Source organism: Odontesthes bonariensis, chromosome 20, assembly GCF_027942865.1.
Source record: "Odontesthes bonariensis isolate fOdoBon6 chromosome 20, fOdoBon6.hap1, whole genome shotgun sequence".
Lineage (NCBI taxonomy): Eukaryota > Metazoa > Chordata > Actinopteri > Atheriniformes > Atherinopsidae > Odontesthes > Odontesthes bonariensis.
Genome location: NC_134525.1, coordinates 17,267,066 through 17,290,569, shown reverse-complemented (window position 1 = coordinate 17,290,569; position 23,504 = coordinate 17,267,066). Strand labels below are relative to the sequence as shown.

Below are 23,504 nucleotides of genomic sequence, written 5' to 3'. Positions count from 1 at the left end.
CCTCCGGTTACGCTTGTTTAGCCGGTAGAAGCTCATCATGGCTGATCGGCCGAGCACCCCTCTTGCTAGCATCTCCACACCGCCCCATATTCCACGGAAGTCTGGGGGATTTCAGTCTACCCGAGAACTATATACGGGCTGCCGACAGCGTGACGATTATTCCAGACACTATTCGACGACAAAGGGACAAACATACAAGGGTATTTTTTACCTTTGTCCAGGGCCAAACCCCAGTTACACCTCCAACATTGGCAAACACTAAAGAGAACTGGATGGAAGAGGGGAACACACCATGTCATTTTTCTCGGATAAAAATACAAAATACTACTTATTTAGATGCATATGACAGGGCATGGTGAACTTTCACGTATGAATTGTGAGTTTTGGTCATTTTACCAGTATTGAATATTTAAAACTCTATAACAGCACCATTAGAATTTGAGGTGACTGCTGAATGAATTGGTCACCCCCGCCACGACAAGAATGGTTCGGTCCAAATTTGCTTCCTCAGAGCCACAGAGTAACTTTTGATTCAAAACGATTATCAGTCTTTTTGTAATATGCTCTCCGCCAAACGTTTTTTTTTTGGCTCAGTTTATTTAAATGTTAGAACGTTTTTTTATGGTATGTATTTGAAAATAACCACTGTTTTTTTTTTTTTTTAAGAAAGAATAAGGATGATTATTTAAGGATTAAATAAGGATGAGACCTGCAGATCAGAAGAGTAAGAGTCACACAATTGCAAAACCTCAGGAGAGCAAGAAACCACATTGGCTACTGGTGCAAGTTGAGGAAGTAATTATGCCGGGAAACCAGGCCCTAGAAAGTACACACAAACCCCCGTGCAAAAGTTTGTTTGTTTGTGTGTGTGTGTGTGTGTGTGTGTGTGTGTGTGTGTGTGTGTGTGCGTGTGTGGTGGTGGTGGGGGGGGGGCAACCTTTTCCCCCCGTTATTTTTAAACGAAGGGCAGGTAAACATAAATCAGAAAACATTTAACTCCAACTCCTCTCATGTCTGACAGCACTATTGTAACGTCACCAATAGAGGGCGCCACTTAACCACCTTTTCTTGTGACACGAATTATTTATTTTTTTGTCAAAAATGGTCACCATTAATGCTATACAAACCATTGAAAAATAAATAAATAAAAAGGCCAATAGTTCCATCCATTTTTTATACCCGTTTCACCTCAGGGTCCCTGGGGGCTAATCCCAGTGTAGCTTCATCCAGTTGAGGAAAGTTACCCACTGCTCAAGTGCTGAACTGAAGTCCCAGCACTTCTGTATTTCAATTGCCTTTTTTTATTGCCTCCACTCCACTGCTTTTTCAAGTGAATTATTGAGCATTTTACTCCAAATAACTGAAAGCTTTAGTTTGACTTCTCAGATGATAACAGATAACAAAATTGAGTGTTTTTTCACTCCTCTCATATCCTATTGCAGACCCAACCCCCCTAATGAAAAGTAAAGAAAAGAACATTCAGAATAAGATTTGTGTACTAGAGCTTTATTTTTTTTCCCACCCAATCATCTAAAACTGCTCAGTTTGATCTAGTTTTTGGGTGTATACATACACTATATTGCTAAAAGTATTTGCTGATCTGCCTTTACACGCATATGAATTTAAGTGACATACCCTTCTTAACCCATAGGGTTTAATATGACAAAACTATAACAGCTTCAACTCTTCTGCGTTAATGGGAATTTTTGAACATTCTTCCAGAAGCGCATTTGTGAGGTCAGACACTGATGTTAGATGAGAAGGCCTGGCTGCAGTTTCCGCTCTAATTCATTCCAAAGGTGTTCTATCAGGTTGAGGTCAGGACTCTCAAGCTCTTCCACACCAAACTCACTCATCCATGTCTTTATGGACCTTGCTTTGTGCACCGATGCGCAGTCATGTTGGAACAGGAAGGGGCCATCCCCAAACAGTTTCCACAAAGTTGGGAGCATGAAATTGTCCAAAATCTTTTGGTAGGCTGAAGCATTCAGAGTTCCTTTCACTGGAACTAATGGGCCAATCCCAGCTCCTGAAGAACAACCCCACAACATAATCCCCCCCCCCCCCCCCCCCTCCACCAAACTTCACACTTGGCACAATGCAGTCAGACAAGTACCGTTGTCCTGGCAACCGCCAAACCCAGCCTTGTCCATCAGATTGCCAGATGGAGAAGCGTGATTCGTCACTCCAGAGAACGCGTCTCCACTGCTCTAGAGCCCAGAGACGGCAGGCTTTACACCACTGCATCCGACGCTTTGCATTGCACTTGGTGATGATGTATGGCTTGGGTGCAGCTGCTCAGCCATGGAAACCCATTCCACAAAGCTCCTTCGCACTGTTCTTGAGCTAATCTGAAGGCCACATGAAGTTTGGAGGTCTGTAGCGATTGACTCTACAGAAAGTTGGCAACCTCTGCGCACTTTGCGCCTCAGCATCCGCTGACCCTGCTCTGTCATTTTACCTGACCTGCCACTTCGTGGCTGAGTTGCTGTCGTTCCCAATCGCTTCCACTTTGTTATAATACCACTGACAGTTGACTGTGGGATATTTAGTAGCCAGGAAATTTCCCGACTGGACTTCTTGCACAGGTGGCATCCTATCACGGTAACACGCTGGAATTCACTGAGCTCCTGAGAGCGACACATTCTTTCACAAATGTTTGTAGAAGCAGTCTGCATGCCTAGGTGCTTGAAGTTATACACCTGCGACCGTGGAAGTGATTGGAACACCTGGATTTAATTATTTGGATGGGTGATACTTTTGGCAATATAGTGCATGTGAATATAAATCTAGCTCCAAGTGTAATATGCTGCTTAAAAACTAATGGCTCGGTATCATCAGTCTAATGTCATTTATAATATCAGAGGAACTCATCAATAGCCTTCAACAATTTGACTTCAGCAGGATATTTCAAGCAAGGCTATCGGTTGAAATATTGTATTCTTTACCCTGAACTATTGCCCCTTTTACCCAAGAATGGATATTAGTACTTCTTCCACTTCTCAGATGAGTGAAAACTGTGGGTTCAAATGCTTTGTGCATCACATTGCACATTTTAAAGGTGCAATGCAGAACATACAGAATCCCGTACTTTCGAAATACTTGATAAAAAAAGCCTTATTTCAATGAGTAATGGCATATACATTGTCCATTTAGAGGAGGGAAAGTTCTGATTCATGTCAGTAACAGGATTATAAAAAAGGCTTTTACAGGTTATAGGGGGTAAAGAATGAAACAGACACATTCATATATACTGTGCAAACCAAGGTTGAATAAAAGTGAATCTTTGCTTTTTATTATCGATTATGAAAATGAACAGGCACCTATTACATGGAGCTTGCACATCCCAGAACAAAAGTTCAAATATAAATAAACACACCCTCATTAGTGTCGACCACTCACAACAAACTGCAAGCTAAGAGTTCAAACCACACTGAAAAGGAGGGGAAAAAAAGCAACCTAAAGAGAGGGGAAAGAAAAAAAAAAAAAAAAAAAAAAAAAAAAAAAAAAAAAAAAAATCACATCCAAACCTCTGTAACAAATTCACTCAAAAGCTTGTCAAATCTCTTCTGATCTACTGCTGACTGGATGAAGGCCTTCTGTCTCTGCACAGACGCCATTGTGACTGCATTTACACCTTATTTCATCTCTTTTCTTATTTTTAAATCTCTCAGCACATCACCGCCAGCCGACAAGATCCATTAAAAAGAAGCAAAAACAAACTAAACAAAAAAAAGAAGGATCATTGGTTAAATAGATGTATCTTTTATCAATATAGTATCTGAGATAGCGGTGTGCTGTGGTAATCTCCTCCTCTACAGTATAGAGTATCATCACATTCACTCAGGTTCATTCAAGAAAACTCAACTAGACCCTGAAAGAAAACCTAAAAAAAAAAAAAAAAAAAAAAGAAATACAAACAACCCAAGTTGGAAAATTCAAGTATCTCTTACTGGATGGCGATAAACATTTGTTCAGGAATGGAGTGATTAGAGTCTGAAATGACCACAGCCTCTGGAAGCGAGCGTTGTAATATCAATCCAATAAACCATGACCTAAGTTATGGAACGACTAAAAGCTGTCACGATGTTCGATGCCAATAAGAAAACATAAGGATTAAAATTGCATGCATCCCAACTGTTAAACTATTTAGTGTTTTTTTTTTTTTTTTTTTTCTAAATCAACTTGCGTGTTTGTTTGCCGCCTGTACACATCCTAATTAGCAAAAGATGCAGACTAACTTCCAACAAACTAAAGCCCCCCCTATCATCATTTAGCTATAAAGTGAACGCATCCTCTGCTAAGTTCCATCACATCGTAAAGACTTATATACAACAGTTTGACTCGTTTTAAGTTTACAACATAACAGTCTCTTTTGGTGAAAATATAGCTAAATTCAAAATATCTAATAGGTATCTTTTTAGAGGTGATCTCTTTATTGAAAAAAGTACCTGAGCCAAAACTCTGACCGGGGCAGCGGAGGGGAGGGGGGATCGCGAAAGCCTCGGAACTCTACGACTCATAGAGACTCTCCTTTTTTGTCATTCATTGCCGCTCTCGAGATCAAACGAGGATCTAAATTAAATAGCAAATACAAAACAAAAGAAAACACCCTTTTCCAAAGCCTGTCGGAAAAAAAAAAAAAAACGGTACAAAAACAGACATTTAAAATCAAACATTTCAGAGGAAAGAAAATTAAAGCATGTGATAATAATAATAATAATAATTAAAAAAAAAAAAAAAAAAAAAGGATCATGTGACAATGTACTCTTACAGACATTCTTTAAACGGAAGAGGCTGCTGCACATCTTAAAGGCTGGACTAGTGACAACTACCCCAACCTTTGGAGGAGATGTACACTGAGGTCACCAGATGATCACAAGATCTATAATCATATCTGTTTGATTCCCATTTGTACCGACATTCTGTCCAACCGCAGAAAGAACCGCAACCAGATCTGGAGTTGGAAGATGAAGAAGAAAAACTGTACTTTTAATACAACGATTACAAACTAAAAACCCTTAAACCTGATAACTGGAGGACTGCTTACAGTACTTCTGCAAGTTGGGAATAATGTATTAATAGTTCCTCTTCAAACTCGATACTTTCACAGTGCAGATAATAATAACAATAAGAATAAAAACGATGACGCATTTTCTTGGGGTTTTGATGGTCAGATCCCTTCCAGAAGACGATTAGTTTTGGATTTCTCTTTGTAGGCCCAAGCATGCACCCGTCAGTTATTATTGCACAACACAAGGACCTTAAAATGCACCCACACACAAACAAAAAAGTAACAATACTAATCTTAAAACAGGAACTTTAATTATCTCTCTACAAATCTGCCTTTGTTGCTCGCTACGTCGCGGCCATCTTCGCCCAAAAAAAGGAAAGAAAAAAAAATGGACTTCTTGGGTGCACCTACGCGTTCCGTTTATTTTCATTTTCTATGTTATAACCAACTAAAACATGCAGCCAACTGCCCGCTGGTGGGGGGGGGGGAATGCAGTCACGAGCCTCCAGCGTATGGTTTCCACTGTTCCAGTCCAAGGTCAGAGTTCAAAGACTGAATGATTAAAAAGTGCTTTATGTAGGTCAGTAGGACTTCGTTCTTCTACGATTATTACAAACTTTGTACATTAGCATGTATCGTCTGTAAAGGGAAAAGAAATGACAATTAAACCAACTGCTTTATTTGTTTGCCCCAAATCAAAACAATGAAACAACAAGTTAACAGGAAGGTTGTGCCAAGTACTCACCATGATACCACCATTTTGTTTTCTTTGGATTTTTGTTACACGTTCTTACATAAAAGGAGTTATCAGGCGGTCGTCTCTGCAGAAATAGATTAAAAAAAGACATATTTAGAATAAACACCCGGCGAGCATCATAAATGGCACAAACGGCCGTCGTTAACGGCAGAATTTGTGGACGTACCTTTTCTTTGCAGCTGGACAACATGCTGATAATGCTAAGACAAACTGATTGCACTGAGAGGGCTGGCGACCAATCTTCCGTCAGAATAGATAAACAGATGTGACCGTTGCTATACACATGTGGGTGGACAGGTATATTCTCTCCTGTGAACATTACCTGCACAAATGAAATGGAGAAATCAATGTATGACTACACCAGCGCTTAGGAGGACAGCCTATTTAAAATGCGAGCGTAATCAAATCAGCTTTAAATAAGGGGCATTTTCACAGGCAAAGACAGAACTAAAGGAAACTGCTCGGGGGAATTTTTATTCCATTAATGACAAAAAATAATGAGACTTGCTGTATAAGCTCAGGCTTAGTCCTCTGCATTGACACGAGGCTCCGGGATTAGGGACAGAGGGGCCCCCGGATGGGGCGAGAGAGCAGGAGGGAAAATAGGACCGGCAGCCAAGGAGGAGGAGATATGATTTACGGGGGACGTGTTCTATAAAAAGCACGGAGAAATATTAGCCATTAAAATGGCGAAGCGAGGCTGAGGGCCAAAGGGGAAGATACTGGAAAAGGATTTCAAGACTGAAGGGCTAAAGGCTGATTCATACTCGGCGCAACCTCGCTCATACTAGCTGGTCGCAAATGGTGCAAACGGTCACGTGTCCCAAAATTCCGCCACGCCCCCCTTCGCAAGCTAGAAAATCCTCGCGCGGCGCAAGGGCGCGCACACAACTTTTTTTCTGACTTCGCGCGCGCTCAACCGGAAACAGCTGACCAAGAAAAAGAAAAAATGAACAGTGCAGAGACCGCGGTGACCGAGAGGGTGCGCCTCTACAAACATCTGTACGACACGTCTATGAAGTTACACTGGGACAACGTTTGACAAAGTTCGTCTTGTTGCAAAGGACGAACATTCCACCATCTCTTCTGTTTTTGCCGCAGCCGCTTAGCTCTGAGATACATATAAAGTTCTACACCCAGAGTAAATTCATTCCGCATCAGATGTGCCAGCCTCTGCTGACGTGACACCACAGGTGGCATTGTGTATGCTTTCTTCGTATGCTTTTCAGCTTGTTTCCTCAACAGTGACACCCGCTGGTCTGGAGAGAACTGCAAATGTGACGCATTCTCGGCGCAAACTGCGCTTATGAGCTGAAGGAACTGTGAAGGGGCTGGCGCTTTCGATGACGTCATTAATGGTTCTCGAGCCAGAACAGTTGCGCGTTTGCGCCGAGTATGAATCAGCCTTTAGTGGAGAAAAGGGGGGAGTGGGAAAAGAGGGTAATGAAGAGTGACAATGGGCACCACACAGGGCCTCTTAGGAAAGTGCCAGCTCCACATGAGTGTTGCAGACATGAGCAGAAAGCACAGCTAACACCACACTCAAACTATCAAGACAAATAATAGCTCCTTTAAATATTTACTTATTGATAAAACACAAATCTCTGCGGTTTGTGCCTTTCTGAGGCATACGAGTATCACGTCCATGTGACAAAAAAGAGAGTCTTAAAATTCTAAGGTTTTTCATGTCAGAGCTATAATCGCTGGGTTCTTACATTTAGGTAAATAGAACCTCAGAAGACAACAACACATGACACATTACATTGTGTCACTGTCAAAAACGAGGCAGCATGTTGAAATGCTGAGTGAAAAACTAACCACACCCCATGATTCATCATCCCATAGAAACATCTTTGGCTGCATAACTTTAAGTAATTGTCTTTTGTATGTATGATGGCATCAGTCTCAAATCTTTTGTGGAAGAATTCTGGTCCACTCTTTTTTAACAACGTCGCTTGCGTTCACTGAGGTTTGCAGCCATTCGTTTATGCACAGCTGTCGTAATGTTCCGCTCCAGCATCTCAGTGAGGCTGAGGTCTGGGCTTTAAATGGACCATTGCCACACCTCCACTCTTTTCTCTTTCAGACATTCTGTTGTAGATTTGCTGCTGTGTTTGGGATCATTGTCCTGTTGCATGATCCAGTTTCTTTAGCTGTCAGACAGATGGCCTCACATTTGAGTCTGAAATACTTTGGTATACAGAGGAGTTAAATGTCGACTCAATGACTGCAAGGTGTCCAGGTCCAGTGGCTGCAAAACAAGCCCAAAGCATGAGCCCTCCACCACCGTGCCCGACAGTTGGTATGAGACGTTTTACTTTTCACTGCTCACGCTGCTGCGCATTATGTCCAAACATTGCCACTTTGGTCTTGTCTATTCAAAGAACATTGTTCCAGAGGTGTTGTGGTTTGTTCAGATGCAACTTTGTAACCCAAGCTTTCCCTTAATGTATTTCTTATCGAGAAGAGGGTTTTCTCCCAGTTCAATCCAGTTCATTTCCTCTCCTTGGAAGATTTGCAACTGTCTTGAATGATGGACTCTTATTTTTTACTTTTTTTGAGAAGGCCTTAAAACCCTTTGCAGATTGATGGAAACTTCTTTTTTTAAGAACATTGCTGAGGTCCTTTCCACCTTGACATTGTGTTAACACACAGCTGAGCGGTGTGGAGCAGTTGGCTCCAGAACAGCAGACTGACAAAAACTTCAGCTTTTATACAGCTGATGGTTTAATTAATTAAGTTCAATTGATTAGCAGCATCTGGCTGCTATTCAACGTCTTCATTCCTATAGCAGAAATATGAGCGTACTTACTTTTTCACGCACGGCTTCTGCATTTTGGTGCAATAATTATTAAATAAATATTGACAACTTATAATACGACGTGTTGTTGTTTATCTGAGGCTGCGTTTACCAAATTCTAAAGGACAATGACTGTCGTGATGATTACATTACCGTATTTAATCTATTTGCATCTATATTGTTCTACAATGCAAGTTTCAATATTTTCATTCATTTTCCATCAGCATTTTTCAACTCTACCACAGAAAAATATTCTAATGCAACCCCTTTCAAACCCAAAATGCCAAACACACTGGTTTCAACCACTCAACTGAGACAGTTCTCTGCTTAGTCTCTGGCATGTTTGACAGCACTGTACAGTGAGTATCTTTGGGTTTTGGACTCTGGGTCATACATCTGTAGACATTTCTTCACCCCATGACACATTACTGACTAAGCAACAAATCGATCAATCAATCAATGCCCGTGTGAGACAACTTGAGCTGCAACTATGAAGTATATTTGGATTTTGCTGCCTTTACACGTCAAGTCGAAAACTTACACAGATGTGTTCACTGTGCTGCTAAACCATAGAGACAACGGCCAGGAATCTGGACCAAACACAATCAGAAAACAACTTTCCAGCTTTCCAACAAGGTAAACATCTTAGAAAAAGCTAATCACACGGCATCTCTGCACACATCAGTGTGTTGCTGTGTCAAGATTTAAACTATTCCAAATGGCCAGATTATGCAAGGTGTGCCAAACAAAAAAAAACTACTTCAGCACAAATTTTTGTAGAAATCTTTCCTGAGAGTAACCGAGAGGAAGGACAAACACTTGTAAGTGGAAAAGTTATCACTCAGTTTTAAGAGGGTTTTTTTCATGACAGTAATGGCCTTTGTTCTGAGGGGAGTGTTCCAGCACACATGTTCTCAAAATGATGCTGATGTCAAAAAGTATCACTAATGCATTTAATGCACTCCAGCGAGTAAAATAAGTTCCTACAGGTCAAAACTAAACAAGTAAGCCTATTTGTTCATTAGCAACATTAACACCCAGTGAAGCAGCTGCAAAAAAAGGGAAATTCTAGGTTTCTAAGACAAGCCAATCTACAAAGTTATCAGCTTAACACAGGACAAATGACTTCAAAATGCCTCTCATTTATCCACATCCATCCACGACGACAGTGGTTGTGCTTACCTGAGGTGAATCGAAAGGATATCGACTACTAAATTTGAAAAGCAGCTGAAACTTCTCTCCTTCATACAGTGTGCCAGTCGCTCCCTCCATATCTACAATCCACCTAAAAAGAAGGACACAATATGAAAAAATGTTAAGAATCTTATTCAAAGAAAATTCCTTTAACATTACACTGGTTTCCCAAAGATAAGCACAGGCTTAGGAAGTGCAGACAGATCTAAAATCAAAAGAAAAAGGTTTATCGGTGACTATTAGGGTTGCAAAATTCCCGGAATTTTCAAAGACGGAAACTTTCCATGGGAATTTAAGGGAATTAACGGGAATTTATGGGAATAAACTGGGAATTTTCAAAATTGAAAGTTGGCTCTTCTAGGGAACTTAAATATAGTTGAGGAAAGTATATTTTAGCATAATCTTGACTAAAACAAACAGATGCCATTCAAATACAATTGAATATCCATGCCATTCCTCAATCACATGCACAGAGCACACTGCCTACTGCATGGCTATTGAGACCACACCCCCTACTGGCACCGTGCATGCCTCCATCACATGTACAGAAGATTTCTAGAAGACTGGACCACACTTTTGAGCCTGAAGCACAAAGACTATTGAAGGCACACATTTGAGCCTGTGGACTTAACAAAGTGAAGTAAGTTTTGATGATATTCCTGGGAAATATATTTATTAAATGTTTAAATTGCAAATATCAAACCAAACCTAAGGCTCTTTGAGCCTGACACAGAGCCATCCTCAACAAGGCTGGAAAGTGACACTGAAGAGGAAGACTCAGAGTTGGATGTTGAGGAAGGGGACATGTTGTTGGATGTTGATGAGGCCCAGGAAGAGTCTATTGAGGGTGGGTAATATGATGGGGATGGGTAATATTGAACCCAACACTCCTGTTTTTGTTCATCCATGAAACAAGTAATTAGAACGTGTTCTACTCTACTTACAAATAAATCTGTTGAAATATCTGTTGAAAACATTTTGTATGGATGTTTTCTTATGACTTCTGTTTATATTTATGCTTGGTTATACAGGTTGAAATACATATGGTTTTATTTTGAATTGTGTGTATAGTACTATTCGTTATTCGCATAACCATAAATCAGATAATTACGTCAACAGACTAATATATGGGGGATCGAAATATCTGTTCGCAAAGCGGGACGACATTCATATAAAAACTTTTCCAAAATGCTCCAAGAAAATGAACCAAATCCCCCCAGAGCAGAGATGCACCAATCTATCACTCTGCGCCTGGACTGAAACAATTCCTCATTGCTTCAACAACTAGAATGACCGACCAGCCAGTCACACTCATACTTGCATCCGTATTGTGTGCTGCAACACACAGCCACAGGAAGGATTCTTCATATCGTCTGAGCAGAGACAGCCTCACCTGTCGCATGTTGTTAGTGTAGACGCTCTTCCCCATTAGTTAAGGAGGCACAAAGTTCACAATTTATTCTAGGGTATTTGTTAATTGTTTACAAAGAGCTTGGCAGAAAAGCAACCTTACTCCCAGAGGCATGAAGTGCAGAGCACCTGCTTCGAGACATTCTTTGATGTGAAAATTCCTGGATAAATAACCCTTAAAAACCCAGCTTCTCTCCAACCATTGTACAGTGTGCAAAAAGCTAAAAATAAAACAAAATAAGTGGTGTGCTCGTCCCTTTGACAGGTAACCTGAATAGACTAATAATCAAACTTGACTGGTTATGACTCTTTGAAATCTTTATTTTACTGGTCAAGTCATGCAAGCGTGTCTCCAGGGTGCAGGTTTTTTTTTCTTGGCTGCGAGTCAGAAAGATCAAATGTTGCAGCCTATAATAAGCCACGGAGGAACAACCCGAGAAACTTTTAGAACAACAGACCTAATCCGACGCCTAAACAGTAACACGCCGATGAGCATGTCCAAACTGGCAAAGCTAACTCGGGCTAAAACGAATGCTAGCGAGAGCGCGCCATGTTGGCAGCCTCTGTTGGCCCCCTCTGTTCACCTTCTGTGGTTTCAGTAATGAAAACAGCAGACACTTCAAAGGAAAATAAAGACCGGCGACTTTCCATAGTCGGGGAAAGAGCTTTCGGAAATTTGACACATCACCTGAGCGCAACCTATGCAACAACAAGCAGGAAATAATTCCCAGTCACTGCCTAAGAAGAATTGTTTCATTTATTTTAGCGTAACACGTGCAGCCTCACGCTGCAATTCAATTCCAGCGAGGTCGTATTTGTATAAGTAACTCTGTCCTGTAACCTGGAGCGACGCATTGTTAGATTTCAACTGGCAGAGGTGGCTACGGAACCCCGGGGGGGAGTTTTAAATGTACAAACATTTACATTTTTAAAAAGAACAGCAGCAAAAAAAAATAATAATAATTTCTGTCAATTTTAAGACAGGAAACAAGAAGATGCAGCTCAGGAAACAAGTCTGACTCGTCTAGGAGGATGGTCATCAGTGTGCCTTTTAATGACATTTCATTTGTCTTACAAGATGAGCGTGTGAGGACAGTCTACAAAGTGCCTCAGCTATCGCTCATGTTAGATGAAATGGGATGTACCCCAATGTGTGTTTAGATGAACTGTGATTCTCTACTGAAGTCTAAATTCCCATCCGTCAAGTCACCATATCAGGTTTAACACTTCATTTAAGGCGCAAGCATTTTTTGTTCTGCCGGAGAGAAGAGTTTTGGTTTTAACATATTACTTAACAATTTTAAATGGGCTCTGTAATCTATAACTTTAGCAATGGTCTTTTTTTTTTTTTTGGGGGGGGGGGGTCAATGTTCCATTTCATCCTTTTTGAGCATATTAGCCAAAAGCAAGAGCAGACTCCCTTCTCATTATCATTACGGAACAATTTCACACAATATGAGCTGCCAATTCTGCAGTAAATGTGGACTGAAAAGCTTTCGGTCTGACTCATTCCAGTGACATTCAATATTCAGCAGGGTTATGACAGGGGCTTAGTAATAATGTGATACCCTACTGATCTAGACAAAATAGTTTTTCACTTCAGTAGCTCAGCTACGCAGAACGCTGCTGACTGAACTGGTAGCGATTCATTCGCGTGCAAGTGACTGCAAATATACAGCCTACCTGAACCATATTTTATGTAAGCTTGTGACACGGAGGATAATTGCAGCTTCACTGACTAAACAAACAAAATGTTTCAATCCAGTAGCGAACTTTAGGAACCCTGCCTACTTACAGCAGAGACTACAGAGCAAGAGCAAAAACGGAACACTGATGGCAGCATCACAATCTCTGACCTAATTTCTTCTTTGCAAGCAATACAGTTAGGACACTGAATAGGCCTGTAAGGGTCTTCTGGGTCTGCGGCCATGCATCTCCCTCAAATCTAGCCTGGGGCAAATGACAGTTCAGACCTACATACAAGGTCAGTCCCCCTTAAAACATCACTGTCTGAAAATAAAAAGATTGTTGGTAAGGAGTTCCCGTTCTAAAAGAGGCAAAGGTGTTATCACTCCAAGTGATGTCCGAGTTATGCCTGATGCAATCCCTGCAGAATACGGTTGAGGACCCAGAGGACGATATGCTCCACGGGCTCAAATTTCTCACAGTCAACAAAGCTAACTCTGAGCTATTTGGAAAAAGCGGAATCAAAGGCCGCACTGAGAACACAATGTGTTAGACACACAAACCGTGCTTCAAACCTGCAGTTTCCTTGTTTGCAAAGCTGGTTCATGATGTCACCGAGCTTCTCCATCTGTCCTAGCACACAGTTTACTAAAAAACATGATAATCTAATGAGCAACACAAAGAGACAGAGTGTACTATAAGCAAACGCTATCAAACTGACAACACACTGTCACCTTATTGGCGTCATGTGCATGGCAGTGTCGCCAGTCAGTTGCCAACATATCTGGATTACGTTAGATTCATTGTCAAGCAGGAACAGCGTATTTGTATCTAACTGCGGTCAGAACTAAGAAGGGCAAATCCCCACTGCTGTCAGTCATGACAACAGAAACCCGAACCCTGATGAGACCTGTCAAGCTCAGATAAGCACAAAAAGAAACACCCAAACGTACCATCGCATACCAGTGATGCAAAGTGATCCCAGAAGCCAGCTGAACTGGTTTTAAGACTTGCCTGTCATGTAAAAGATTTATTCACTTCATCGCCCAGGTGACTTTTATGCAATGAGGAAGATGCCAAAAACAATGGATCTTTCCTTTCAATCAGACAAAGAGAGACACTCTAACAAGTTTGACCTCTTGAAGACGGCTTGAGAACCAAGCAAAGATGCTAGAAGACACTCTGAACAGCCCAGCAAGGTATTAATTCTATGTTGGTATTAAGTCAATGTTGCAGATGAAAGGAATTTGAATCCCAGCCAGAAATTTGCCTCCAACCCATTAACGGCACAACAACCGAGATCATTTCCACCACTCGTCAGATAGAGATTTGACTGGCATAGCGACAGCATCCGTGGATTTTAGGGGAAGACACTCAGACAAAAAGGTCAACCAAGCAGTCTCTGTTTCTAGTTACCCAAGCCCAACTCCAGCATGCCAACCGTTAAATATTTTATAAGAATGAATAGTGACACTCTGCATTAGAGACACACTGCTGAGGGGCCAGAGCTGTCAGTCACTGGAATGACCCCAATTCCTCCTCACTACTCACTGATGGGGCTCGTGTCTTACCTCCAACCACAGCTACTGCACTGGAAACCATTAATGTACGTGTGGCACCGGACATGCTCCACGCGTCACATGACACACAGCATTAATTACTATATAGGCTTCGGTGATGCTGCCCTAATAAACGCAGTGTGAAACAACGATACTCACTGTGTGATGGTGTTCTGTACACTTTTCTCATTGAGCGTCATTCCTGGGGGCGGATCATTTTGCAGGGCTAATAATTCCTTTTGTAGCCTTTTCTGTTGGAGAGAACGCACTTATGTTTGTAACACAGTCGGCTGCGCCAAAATACAGCACAGTAACGTCGCAACATGCAAACCACAAAAGAACATTTATGTCAAGTCAACACAAAACAGCATGGTGAACAATACTGCCCCCTCATTCCCTTCATTTCATTAAGAGATCCATAACATTTTCACGACAATAAATTTGCAAAACATTAAAAGGACTGGCAGACAGAAAAACGATAGCAGACAAATGTACAAAGATATAACGTATCGTCGCCAGGAAAAGGAAAGCTCAAAAAGAGGTTTTAAAGTGACATTTCAACTGAGCGAGCCTCTCCACATCTCTGGGCATGTTTCCCCCCCATATTTTGGCACTTAGCTGAAAATAGTTTATGTTTTGGTCAGAAAGCCAACGGCAGAGGATGTAAGAGCATGTGAGGGGGAATGAGGCAGCTGGCAATCTGTGATGCATGACGGACTTGGGTTGTTGACAGGGAGCCAAAAGGACTGAAAAGTAAACTAAAAAGAACAGGGACGATTGGCACGATTTCTTTCCTCTGCTTTGTTTTGGTTAAAAGTCCAACAGCCGAGGTCTGAATGAGTAGCAGCCTCTCAATGAACCTGTTTTTTTTTTTTTTTTAGCTCGACCAACAGAAAGTGTGCTGCAATATTTTAAAATGAAGGTGTGAATAGCACCTTGCCTTGCCAGGAAGGGTGGTGTGTTGGTCTAGAGACTGTAAGCCGCATTAGTTTATTGTGACTACATTAACACCTAAATATGTTACTTCTGACTTGTGGATTTTTTTCTGGATCGACTGATAAACTGTCTTGATTGTGTAGGTTTTACAATTTTGTTGTACATCCATTAATGTAATGCCAACTGGCAGGCAATGAGGGAGCTTAAGCCATCCACGTTGCCTATATATATATATATCTATATATAGATATATATATATATCTATATATATATTACAATGTCTAGATATATCATTGAGGGCGCGGTCAACGTCCTATAACATCACTAAACGTTTAAAATGTTAAACGACTTGAGACGGACAAGTATTGGAGGCTATGAAAAATAAATAGATACAAAAATCGAACGGTCGGTCAGTTTTGTAATCATACAAGGAAACTGAATAACAATGTTCAACGTCATTTTGGTCTCGCGTGCGTGACTGCATAAAACAAATGTTTCTCAATCTGCTGTGTCAAGTCAATACACCTGTTCGGATCGGTAGCAACCCGAAGCTGCTCAACCTGCGCACCGTCTCATTAGCTGCTTATCGTGAATGTCGACCTAACAACACCAAACACTCACTTACAGGGGGGGGGGGGGGGGTTCAATTTGTTTTTATTACTTTTCTATCGCAACGTCACATTTCAGGCAAATTATCATCCTTGTTCTTTGCGAAAAACAACACCGCCGAGCATCAACACGTAGTTCCAAGAAGCTAGTTTCCTCGCTAGCCGCGGCTCGCTGTTGATGAGGATGATGATGGGCTAGTTGTGTTGCTAGCAAAGACCAAGCGCTAAACCTGAGTGGTTCTGGGGAAATGTCATCGCTTTCGCCTTCGTGCCGTCGCTGCTCTCAAACGCACATTAAATGTCTCACAAAGGGCAGGAAAACACCCCGACAGTTGTCCGACAAATTACAAATTTGTGATCGCTGTCACTTGTGTTCTTACCTGCATCGACGCCATGATGGAAACCCCCCCCCTGCATCAGCGCAGAGTGGAGGACGGTACGTCAGGGAGTCACGTGACAGAAGTTGTTTTGTTAGAAGAGAACACTTCACACCTTCTAACGTGGAGACTAACGTCAGAGCCAACACCCGGATGACCAGTCAGTTATCGTAGCTGTTCTAACAGAGCAGATAACGCCTTTTTTAGTAAAACACAAATGTAGGCGGCGTTAAAATCCAATCAGGTCACATGACATTAGGGTACGCCAATGACCTCTGCTGAAGGATCTGTCAAACAATCACAGTCGAGTCAGATATCTTCTTCGAATATTGTCCTTTAGTTGTTAAAATGTTGTGTTAATAAAATTTCTACCTCGGTGTGAAATGTAGGGTTGTCAGGTGCAGAAAAGTCAGATTCCACGTTGATCACAGGTGCATGCTTATGCAAATTAAACATCACCAAATGTCAACAACTTCATTCCAAAATCCAGAGTTCAAAGTGTTTGAACTGAGCTGCCCCTATTGTTCCTCAAGTGCAAATGAACACACCTGAAGTGTTGCTGTATTGTTAATTCCCCTTTTACAAACAGGTTGATGATAAATAGTTTTTTCAAAGACACTAAAAGCTCAATTTCAATTTTGCTGCGTTGCCATCTAAACAGAATGACTGAATACATCTATTTTCAAATGATCACAATCAGGACGTCATTTTTTTTTTTTTAAGATACTGTGGAATCTCTCTGATGGGTCTTACTAATGTTACCAAAAATGTTAAAATATTAAAGAGTCAGAAACAAAAAGGCTTTTTAAACAAAGAGTTAGAGGTTTTTTTGTGGAATAAAATAGAGAATTAGGTGACTTAGGAATGTGATTGTATACGAGTATATGTGATATCTGTTGCATGTGTTTGTATGTCTTGTCATTTCCTATCAGGGACCATGTTGGAAATAAGTGTTTTACGCTTTTACATGTAATCCCTTGGATACCCATTGTCTTCCTATATCCATAAATAAATAAACCAAACCAAACCAAAAAAACTGATGTATTTCAGTATACATACATTGGTAAATATTACATTGGATTAAAAAAAAAAAAACACATTATACCATGTTACTATTTATTTAATTAACAGTAAGCGAGGTGGAATTTTTTTCTGATTGTCATAATGGCCCGATATGGAAAGCAGAGTTTATAAAAGGGTGCCCTTTCTTTTAACAACTTCATTTCTGCCAACTGTTGCAGTATTAAAAATGTTTATTGTCAAAGTGAAATTGAAGTCAGACGCAGTTTCCCTTGGAATAAAAGGCTGGAAACAAAGTGCTCACCAAATAGGTCTTTATTAGCATGGAGAGGTGAGGAAAGATATCTGTGGAGGAGGGCGCAATCACCCCGTTCTTGGCCTGCCATTTTCAAATGACTCTTTTCTTCTTTCTTTTTTTTAATATCAAGGAAATGACAGAAAGCAAAGAGCAGACAAAAGAAAAAAGAAGATGAAAACTGTGTCGTATGAAGCAAATGGCAAAACAAGTTAAATACTCAAAAAAAGAAAAAAGAAAATCTAAAATGGTTTAAGTGTTCACATTATGTCGGTAACTTTAGCAATCCAAAAAGTTAGCAGCCATGAGCAGTTCCAGCGCAATCTCCGGAGCGATGGGGAATTCGGGTATTTCCGTGGAGCTGTTGGTGTAACGGACCTTGTAGGTAAAATACATGCAGACCTTGGACAGGACGTGAGACGGAATCTCCCTGAAGTTCACTTCATTGGTTTCGTTCTCAGCAAATTGTCCTGCGGGTAGAGGGTTGCAGCACAAGGAAGGCAATCAAATTAAAGAAACTGGTGGCATAAAAATCCCCCATACATTTCATATACACCGCATTCATTGTGGGTGTGGCGGTTTTAAAATGAATTCTTTGCCGCGTTTCATTTCACGAATGATCGGCCGATACTGGTCATCTCCAGGTGACTTATAACTGAGCCGATCATTTGCACTGAACTGCTCGATCACCAATTTAACGAGGATTTTATTTTTCTAACTGATAACAATTCAAAGCAAGCCATCTGCATCAAATGATTAAAAAAAAACAAAAAAAGGAAATCTTTTCGTTTCTAGCAACACGCTTCATAAAACGTTGGAACCGGCGGTCACAAAAGACCAGAAGACTTATGCAAAGCTGGTGGAATAAATACAATGCAAACAGTTGGTTTTACTGGTAACAGGTCAGTAACGTGACTTGAAATAAAAGGGCTGCCAAAGAAAGGCAAAGATGAAGAGAGAACAGGCGAAAAAGTTCAACAAGTAATTATAACCAAAGAAATATGCCAAGAACATTGGGATTTCATCATCTACCCTTTATGATATACTCTAAAGATACAGAGAACCCTTTTTTGGCACTCAGGAACACTCATCAAAACTCTTGTCAATGTTGCTGAACTTGCAAATGCCGGTTAAAAAGCTACAGGGCACAGAGGAAAGGGTAATAACAACACAAACACAAATGCTGCCACATTCGATGACGGTGCATTAGATCAATTAGTATAGTAACTGGCACATGAGTGCAATGTCTTTTTCTGCTTAGGAAGCTTCTTAACCGAGAGAAACGACCCAGAAGCATCCATTCTCTATAAACGAAGGAGAGGAGCTTCAGCACTTCCTTCATTACTTTCTCTTGCAAAGGAGACACAGAGGAAACCTTTATAAACGAAAGGAAATAATTCCTTCCCTTCCTTCTTTATCATTGGGGATTTGTGTTGATAAATATGAGGACAGGCGCAAATTTCATTTCTGTGCTTCCTTTCTATCACTCATTAAAACAAACCTTTATAATAACGTTATTTCTTATACTACAATTATACAGCTGTAGTTTCAGTGATGCGGACCCACACCGAATCTCATTGGAAGCATCGACGGGTTTCCATTACAGCTCAGTCGTCTTTTCTTGAGTCCTAACAAATTTCTTTTGTTGTCTTTCCTTCCAATTGAATTCAGTTTTATTTTAATAGTGCCGAATCACAACAAATGTCACCTCAAGGTACAAAGCAGCTCAAAGCATTAAGTTATAAATTTAAACACACATCTAATTACAGGTCATCCTTTCAGGAGAAATGTGTTTTTAAAGTGCAGAAATATTTAGCCGTGCTTTTATTTATGGCAGTCTTGTTCACAACAAATATCATTTTATTGTTTAAGAATGATGGAGATCTACTTTATTCTCACCTCTGCTAAAAACGAACACATTGTTGTTAGATGTGTGACAGGAACATACATACACTAAAGAGTTCAGTGTATGCACTGTCTAATATGAAAGATTTTTAAGGGATGTCATGACGACTCAGCTCTTCAATTTAGGCATTCTAACTTTAAATAAGAAAAACTAAAATGCTTTCATTAGTAAATAAGTTGCCCCTCCTCACCTGGCCCGCTTAACATGGCTTTGATAGTTCCAGATGTCAAGGCGTGTTCTCTTTTCACAATAAATTCATGGCCATCTGAAGAGATCAACTTCACATACATGGCATCTGGCCCTTCACAGCCACCGTAGGTTCTCTCCTCACCATCTGTAAAGCAGCATATTTCAGAACAGGTCCAAGCCAAATGCCGCAGTACCATAAATAAATTATTTCGTTACTTAATGGCTCTAGGACAGTTACAGAAGAAACAACCAATTTGTGAACTGACAAATAACATTAATTTCCAGGAAGGTACCGTGGAGCAAACATTAAATTTCTCACCCATCCTTTTTCGGGATTTCTGTTAATCCTGAAAGAAAAATTAAAACAAACAAAATATCAGATGTATGAAAGACCGTTAAGTTGGTTACAACATAAAGTCCCTCGAACATAAAACGAAGTCAAGTCGGCCTGACATTTACTGACATCTAAACTGTTAGTCGTGAGTCCTGGGAATTCATTTCACCGTCGGCTAGGCCTTTAATTTTCTCAAGTGACTGGACAATCACGTTAACTTTCGGCTACATCCAGCACATAACTGCAATACGTTTAACGTTGGCTCTTGTTGAAATAAATCAAAAAGTCTTTATCTGTATCTCATCAGCACCTATCCGATTTGACCCTACGTGCCATGCAATACGGCTTTCGCCCATTTATTTCACCTTAAAAAATATTTTTAAGTGAGTTCTAGTTAGCTGCGCTGGCTAGCAAGCTAGCGCATTTCCAATCAACCGCTCTGTTTTTTCATCGAGCGCTCTCCACTTGAAACGTGTAGATGATAATAAGCCCGGTACAACACAACACGAGATAGTATTTAAGAGCAACATAACAACGTTTCTTACCACTGCGTCGTAGAATCTGTGGCGGAGATTGTATTTCAGCTAACGTTAGCCACCAAGTTCTTGATGCCCGGAACTAGTTTGTATGTGCACCGGTCCGCAAAGAAAAGGGTTCCGTAGAAACTCACTTCACAAGAAATTCCCCCCTTCGTTTATCCCTCTCACTCCAAATTCTACATGTTTTGTGGATAAAAACATAAAATGACGTAAAAATCCGAATCATATAAGAAAAAAAAAGTTGAGTGATTTCAGGTTTTCTATTCCACATGAAAGAAAACATTTATTAACAATAATGTTTGATAAGCTAAAAAAAACAAAACGACACTTTTTAATTTATTAACGTTTAAAAGTCAGTGTTTCTAGATAATACATTTAGGTAATAGAGTAGTGAATGAGTATATTAATTTAAAATGCTTTGGTAAAGAGATGGGATGACTCTTCAAATTTTCAAATTTTACACCAATCAACAGGAATATGTGCTGTTTATTCTATAGGGGGCGCTTGTGGTCAAGATTAACCTCATTGACAGCCTCCTCTCACTGTGATGAACGACAGCAGGTGCTTATGTGACATGACAGAGACATTTTGCTAGGCTATAAATCTAGGTTCACCAGAGAAGGCATGTACCCTGCACCCTTATACATTCTTCAGGATTCACTCTGTAAAAATGAACAGGTTCATCATGCAGTTCATTATTCAGATTTTTAGAAAGTTTGATAAGGCAGTTATGTGAGTAATTGCAATGGCACTGGCGTATATTATTTCATTGCAAAACTAAAAGACTCATATTTTTAAACAACATGATTTAGTTTGTTATGTGTATTAACTCTCACCTATAAAGAAATAAAGTGATGCCTGTCACGGCTCAGAAACTGTTGAGAGACAGGCCGGTGGTGAACTCACGGTTTGTTTCAGAATGTGACTTTGCCGTGATCCTGCCTGGAGTTGTTTCATACAGGAAAAGTGATGACTGTTGAAATTTGAGGCCTCCAAAAGGACGTAGAGTTATCTGAGCTGTGACACTGTGAGTAGAATAGTGAGCGTGCCTGTAAATTGTGCCGTTTGACCCAGAGGTTGGTTTCTGACGGATTGCAGTGCTCCTCGTGCATAAGGGTGATGAATTTGAATAGTGTTTACCGTTATTCTGTCATTCTTTTATATGATGATATCTTACATAGAAACATTTCTCTGGCTGACTTCTCTGGCCATTTATGTGTGATTACCCAGGCTCCTTGCTGCCACGGATATCAGTGAAGACGTATCCTTGACAGGTGATGTCTGAGCTTGTGTTTGTTTTACATTAATACCAGGTTTAGCAATGCTGTCAGTTTGTGTTCCAGAAAGTTCTAGCAACCTCTGTGACTCACTGTGTTACTTGTTGAATCTCACACACACTCATGCACAACTAAAAACAATCACTGACCTTCCAGTCCCCCATTACAGCATTTGTACTTATGATCAGAGTGGGTGGGTGGCGGCAGAAGCTTTGATGTCTCTCTGATACGACCCACCCAGCTGCAGCTGCTCTCAGCTCTATTTTGGGGAAGCTGCTGTGGGCCCTCCGAACAGGGCTTCCTTAACGCACACATAAACACGCAATACATGCAAGCACCCTTGTTCTGCCAAGCAATATTCGCAATCCCTTTGACAAATCAGTCCTATGTTTTTTCAGATATCACCTTGTACTTACAGAAAGCCCACCCTCGGATAATTCTAAAATGTTAAGTATAAGAACATAATTAAAACAAGGTCTTAAACATGTTGAATATAACCTCAGATGAACAATACCTGACATACATTCACTGTGTCGTTGTCTGTCCAGCTAAAACTAAGCGCTTCAGAAACAAAGTAGACCTGAAGATTCAATAACTTGAAGAACCACTTTTGGCAGCAACAAGTCAGGTTGTTTTCTCTATAACATTATCTGTCTCACATCAGTGTGGAGAAATTTAGGCCAATTCATCATTTCATTTTGCTGGCATTCATTTATGCACAGGCTAAAACAGAAATTTATACCCAAGGGGCATATTTCCAGATGTCTTGTGGTTTATTAAATCCAGTTTTGCAAAAATAATTCGCGCCGTTGGCTACTGCTTGATTGTCTTTATTACAAGCCGTACTTGTTCAGTCTTTTTCTAATCTGTGTATTAGACTGAACTTGCAGAGACGTCCACTCCTCGGAATGTTGGCAGCTATCTTGAATGCCTTCCACTGTTGAATCATCACTGTAAACTGATATAATACAAATCGTTTCAGAGTTTAAATTAATAACACAAATGAGATCATTGCTGATGTCTTTCCTCCGTGGCATTGTGGTAAGGACCAGAAGCATTTTTTGCGATGTCCTGATACCTCCGAACTAAAAGAGGGTGTACTTTAATTTTCAAAGTCATTTGGTCAGGTGAAAAGTCACTTGTCCATTTTATTGCCTATGTTTGTGTGGCATCACAGAAGTTTAAATCTTGCACATGCAGTTGATAATTTTATAGAATAACCTCATTTTCTATTTCTTAATACCACCCATCTGAATGTCATCAAATCGGTAAAAAAGGCAACTGATTAGATAATTCTTGAGCTTGGCTTTGATAAGGAAGCCATGAATTAAACCAGGTCAGAATTTAATCAGAATATGGAACAATGGGAGAGAAAATATCTTTAGGCATTTCTACCCTGAAAGGCTTGTCACAATGAATTTGAGGGAACTGCTCCTTTTGCCTGCAGCCATACGCAGCGCCCCTGCAGTTCTCATGTTGGTCCTAATTTTATGAATCTCTGCTCGGGAGAATAATTGGTGAGCCATGACAAAACGCAAACACCACTGTCTCAATGAATGAAAGGTAATCTTATGCAATGTGTTATCAAAACAATATTTTCCCC

At 40.5% G+C, this 23,504-nt stretch overlaps 3 protein-coding genes across 3 annotated transcripts in view; all 3 read right to left on the bottom strand.

The window, feature by feature from the left end:
• Positions 1-281, bottom strand: part of stau2 (staufen double-stranded RNA binding protein 2) — a 92,598-nt gene extending 92,317 nt beyond the window's left edge. Inside the window, exon 1 of the mRNA XM_075452077.1 lies at positions 212-281. The gene's annotated coding sequence lies outside the window, so the exon portion shown is untranslated. The remainder of the gene's footprint in view (positions 1-211) is intronic.
• A 2,998-nt stretch (positions 282-3,279) lies between these two features.
• Positions 3,280-16,452, bottom strand: ube2wb (ubiquitin conjugating enzyme E2 Wb). Its single transcript, XM_075452220.1, has 6 exons — positions 16,345-16,452; positions 14,580-14,671; positions 9,754-9,856; positions 5,938-6,093; positions 5,760-5,835; positions 3,280-5,653 (listed from the first exon to the last, which is right to left on the bottom strand). Exons 1-6 carry the CDS (start codon positions 16,357-16,359, stop codon positions 5,640-5,642), a joined length of 456 nt encoding a protein of 151 aa, XP_075308335.1. The 5' UTR covers positions 16,360-16,452; the 3' UTR covers positions 3,280-5,639.
• A 1,206-nt stretch (positions 16,453-17,658) lies between these two features.
• eloca (elongin C paralog a) lies at positions 17,659-20,737 on the bottom strand. Its single transcript, XM_075452042.1, has 4 exons — positions 20,631-20,737; positions 20,071-20,098; positions 19,753-19,896; positions 17,659-18,126 (listed from the first exon to the last, which is right to left on the bottom strand). Exons 2-4 carry the CDS (start codon positions 20,072-20,074, stop codon positions 17,936-17,938), a joined length of 339 nt encoding a protein of 112 aa, XP_075308157.1. The 5' UTR covers positions 20,075-20,098; positions 20,631-20,737; the 3' UTR covers positions 17,659-17,935.
• Positions 20,738-23,504: the final 2,767 nt, after the last annotated feature.

Excerpts from the sequence above, each read along its gene's own strand:
- ube2wb (XM_075452220.1), bottom strand. Across the intron at positions 6,094-9,753 it reads ATCCTTTCGATTCACCTCAG|GTAATGTTCACAGGAGAGAA; the intron begins GTAAGCACAACC and ends TCATTTGTGCAG. Across the intron at positions 5,836-5,937 it reads TGTCCAGCTGCAAAGAAAAG|AGACGACCGCCTGATAACTC; the intron begins GTACGTCCACAA and ends CTATTTCTGCAG.
- eloca (XM_075452042.1), bottom strand. Across the intron at positions 18,127-19,752 it reads AGCCATGTTAAGCGGGCCAG|GACAATTTGCTGAGAACGAA; the intron begins GTGAGGAGGGGC and ends CTCTACCCGCAG.